The sequence below is a fragment of the Echinops telfairi genome, unplaced genomic scaffold, assembly GCF_000313985.2.
Source record: "Echinops telfairi isolate 266 unplaced genomic scaffold, ASM31398v2 ScPeMD7_23;HRSCAF=83, whole genome shotgun sequence".
In the NCBI taxonomy this organism is placed as follows: domain Eukaryota; kingdom Metazoa; phylum Chordata; class Mammalia; order Afrosoricida; family Tenrecidae; genus Echinops; species Echinops telfairi.
In genome coordinates, this window is record NW_022103920.1 from 4,132,714 (window position 1) to 4,137,259 (window position 4,546).

The 4,546-nt window shown below is 58.2% G+C and overlaps 1 protein-coding gene across 1 annotated transcript; it reads left to right on the forward strand.

Annotated features, from left to right (window-relative positions):
- The first annotated feature begins 3,143 nt into the window (after window positions 1-3,143).
- On the forward strand, window positions 3,144-4,124 carry LOC101641675 (olfactory receptor-like protein OLF3). The gene has a single exon (XM_004713989.1). The coding sequence runs from the start codon at window positions 3,144-3,146 to the stop codon at window positions 4,122-4,124; it is 981 nt and encodes a 326-aa protein (XP_004714046.1).
- The last annotated feature ends 422 nt before the right edge of the window (window positions 4,125-4,546 follow it).

Here is a 4,546-nt window from a genome sequence, read left to right on the forward strand (position 1 = left end):
TTCTCAAAACGCTGCAAGTTTCCCCGTCCTGACCGACGAGGTCCTCCCCTTTCTGTTGTTGTGGCCCCTCCTCTCTCCTTGCCCTCTGGTTTGCAATTTGCTCTGGTCCCACTGGCTGGCACCCCTCCCACAGTTAAGGGCAACATGAGTTCCTTGATCCCTAAATTGACTGCACTCTATGGTAGAGCCTGTGAAAACGGCAAGTGGCCCAGCACGGAAGGGCTTCACTTCTCCTGTCTGGAGCATGGTAAGCTGAAGCTGCAGGCACTCCTGGGTGGCACTCAGCCACTAGGCAATTCCTCTCTAGAGCTGGAAGAGACCCTGGCATTGACCTCATCACCTGTGCTCACTCATGTTGCAGATGGAGAGACAGGGTCCGACACCTGGAGGTGCTTAGGTGATTGGCTGACCCAGGCAGATAGAAGCCAGGTATCCTCATCAGCAACACAAGTGGGCTTAACCCCGCACCCGTTTTCCAAGAAGCAGCTGCATGGATCGTTTCTTGGCTTCTGCAGCTGTGTTTCTCTCTCTGTCTGTCTGTCTCTCTGTCTCGGTCTCTCTCTCTGGTTATTTACAGTTTTGCTCTGTAGCTCCTGTTACTGCTCCACATGGCCTGCTTCCTCTGGGGCTCCTGAATGAGGTCACCATGACTCACCCTGGCTCTGTGCCTACCGGGCTCACTGCCCCACCCATCCTGACCCCTGTGCCCCCAGCCCCTGGCTCTGGAATCCACATGTTGAACAAAGGGAAGGAAAGACTCTAATGATCTGCAAACGCTGAGAATGAGCCTGTTAGTAACAACATTTCAGCCCCCCCGAGCAGGGCGCCAACCATCTGTGGGGAACACGGTGTCCAGTGAGCACCCGCTGGACCAAAGTGGACTGTCCCCCTTCATTCTTCGCTATGCCCACACACGGGTCTGTGACTAGCACCCTTGCACCTGGTACGCTCCCAGAAGTGTTGTTGGGGGTAATGCAGAGGGGTAGAAACCCTTTCAAGAATGCCTCAGAGGCGGGGAGAGGAGGGAGGATGCAAACTCTGTCACCCAGGGATGGAACTATTTCACTGACACGTGTGACATTTGGCTAGCCATCCGTGTGTGTGCGTGCGCCTGCTTTGTTTCTGTGATGAGGAAAACGGGTGGGATGCGGGCTCCGTTAGCTTCTCTTTTCCATGAAAGGGTCCCAGAGGTCCTTCTGCCTGACCCTTTTTATGGAGAACACAGGGAGGCACGCTCCACCCACCTCTGCGCTGGCAGGATTGAACCACAAGTGAAGCTGAATAGTCAATGAGTCACCACCCCGCGCGTTAGATCTTTTCTTTAAAAAAAAGAAAAAAGACAAAAGCATCATTAATTTTTTGTTTTAAAGAGGACATACATGTAGCTGTTTCACACAGTTCATGTATTCACTCAGAGGTTACTTTCAGAGACAGAAGTCCGAGGGAGATGGCGTTCGACTAAGAAAGCCCGATGGCAGGTCAGAGGAGCTCTGGTGCTACCGTGGGTTAAGCATCGGGCTGCTCACCAAACGACGTGGTGCCTCCCAGCCATCAACCCTCTGCTGGAGAAGGATGAGACGGCCGGCTCTGGTCAAGGCCAGTGGCTCGAGGCCCCATCAGGCTGTTCTGCTCCGTCTTTCGTACAGGGCCACCATGGAATCGCCGTGGACAGGGGCTAGGAGAGCGGCGCCTTCCCTGTGATAGAGGACTGGGCTGCGTGCCGGGAAGACGCTGGGCAGCTGTGGGATGAGAATCCCTCCCTCCGGGAGCGGGGGTTTCCATCACTTCATCCTGTGCCCTGTTGGGAGTGGCTGATTTCATGACTTGATGGTGTGAAGCGTGTCCTTCACGGGCTAAGCAAGTGTCTGCAGCTGCCTCTGCAGGGCGAGTTCCCAAGAAAGAGGGCCGGGTGCCAGAGGTAACTTAATTACAGCACGCCAACTTTAATTAGGCGAGCGCGGACCTCGTCCCTCGCCTTCAGAGCACTTAGCACAGTTACACTTAATTAATCTTTCGTCGTCGTTAATGTGATCTGTGTCCCCGCGAAGTGGGAAGGACCCAGGAAACGGGGCACCCACTTGCCTCCTTCTTGTTCAGACAGGTCCCCAGGCCCAGCCCAGCTCCTGGCACAGAACAGGGCTGCAAAGGCTTTTGTTCACGAACTGAAGCTGCGCCTGACAAACGGATGGGGGAAACAAAGACGTTGTGAGAGGTATCCTGTCTGGGCAGTGACCTTGCGGACGGCCTCCTGGAAGAGTGGGCAGAGGCTAGACCAGCCTTGCAGGAAGGGGCTGCTGGAACGCAGAATATCTACTCCCTTGCTTGCAAGTGTCTCATGGGAACCCTTCCCCAGTTTCCCTTCCTTTCTGCCCCGCTCTCCTCTTCTCCACCCTGGTCCTTCCTCTTCCCGGCCTCTTCCCCATAGCCTTGCCTTCTCGGGCACCCTCTCTTCCTCCTTGTCCATCATTTCCCCCGCCCCCCCACCCGTGCCCGACACTTACCTTTTGCTGTCCACTCCGGTCACCTCCTACAAGACTACAAGGGTTGTTGTCCGCTGCATCCTTGTCGTGGTGGCCCCACAGACACAGGAAGGAAAGACTGTCCAGCCTCTCACTGTCCCTACGACCAGTCGCAGATTGGACTGGGTGCTCCATAGACCTGCCACTGATTTTTCGGAAGTCGGTCACCAGGCCTTTCTTCCTAGTTGCTCTTAGTGCAGAAGCTCAGCTGACACCTACAGTGTCACCTGACACCTGACACCTGTGCTGTGGTAGCAGCACACAGGCACCCACTGTGAAGGGGGTGGTGTTTGCACAAGAGGTGCCCAGGCCAGACCAATATTAGACCTGGTCTCGTCAGGGAGGAGAGAACACGCCGGAGCAGTGAGCCAGCTGTGCCTCACTCAATGGGAAACAGGTCCCAAGGGTAAAAAGGTGACTGGGCCGGGGACTAGATTGGTGAAAATGTCCTAGGTGAGGGTGAAAAGCCCCTGCCTTCTCCCTGCCCTGCTGCTGCTCACCACCTAGGGGAGGGGAGGGGGTTGCTGACCCATTCCGTCCACCCTTTCTGGTCCAGCCACCATACTACCCAAGGGCCTGCACGTCTTCACCGGCCCCTAGATTGTGGACCCACCTGTCCCTCCAATGCCCCTCCTCCAGGCAGCCCAGCCTGCCTGCCCCTTGAGGAGGGACAATCTGACCTGGGTGAATGACTTTGTTCTCCTGGGCCTCTCCAGGGACCGGCGAGTCCAGGTGGGACTCTTCCTCCTCTTTGGGGCTGCCTACCTGCTGACCCTGCTGGGCAACGGGCTCATGGTCCTCCTGACCGGGATGGACTCGAGGCTCCACCTGCCCATGTACTTCTTCCTGGGCCACCTCTCCGTGGTGGACATCTGCTACACCTCCAGCGGGGTCCCCCAGATGCTGGTGCACTTGCTCCAGGAGAGGAAGACCATTTCCTTTGCCCGGTGTGGGACCCAACTGTTTTTCTCCCTGGCCCTCGGGGGCACCGAGTTCCTGTTGCTGGCCGCCATGGCCTATGACCGCTATGTGGCCGTCTGTGACCCCCTGCGCTACGCGGCCGCGATGAGCCCGCGGCTGTGCGTGCTGCTGGCGGCCGTGTGCTGGCTGGTGGGCCTGGCAAACTCCTCCGTGGAGACGGCCATCACCATGCGCCTGCCCACCTGCGGTCGCAACGTGCTCAACCACGTGGCCTGCGAGACGCTGGCACTGGTGCGGCTGGCCTGTGTGGACATCACCCTCAACCAGGTGGTCATCGTGGCCTCCAGCTTCGTGGTGCTGCTGGTGCCCTGCTGCCTGGTGTCGCTGTCCTACGCCCAAATCGCCGCCGCCATCCTGCGCATCCGCTCCAGCCAGGGCCGCCGCAAGGCCTTCGGGACCTGCGCCTCCCACCTGGCGGTGGTCTCCATGTCCTACGGCATGGCCCTCTTCACCTACCTGCAGCCCCGCTCGGCCGCGTCGGCGGAGCAGGACAAGGTGGTGGTGCTCTTCTACGCCGTGGTGACGCCCATGCTGAACCCGCTCATCTACAGCCTGCGCAACAAGGACATGAAGGCCGCGCTGCGCCGCCTGCTCCGCGGACGCACCCGCACGCCGCAGCACTAGGGCACCCGCCGCCGGCCCACCCAAGAAGGGCGCAGGCAAGGGGCCGCCTCTCCGTGAGGGGCCCTGTGTGAGTGGAAGCTCTATGAGCACCCGTGTGAGAACGTCAGTGTGCGTGAGTTTGAACACGTGGGAGTGTGGGGGTGGGGTGTGTGCACATGTATGTGCAGGTGAGAATGTGGTGTGAGTGTGAGTATTAGCATGTTTGAGTGTGTGAATGTGTGCATATGACAGTGTGAGGCTGAGTGCGGGGAGTGGAGTCTGTGTGTGAGTTATGTGTGTGCACATGTGAGTGTGAGTGTGTAAGAGTGTGTGTGTCCCTGTGTGTGAGTGTATGCAAGTGTGAATGAGTGGGTGTGTGGTGTGAACATGCGTGCAGGTGTGAGGGTAGGGAGTGGACTCTGTGAGAGCTGTGTGTGCACATG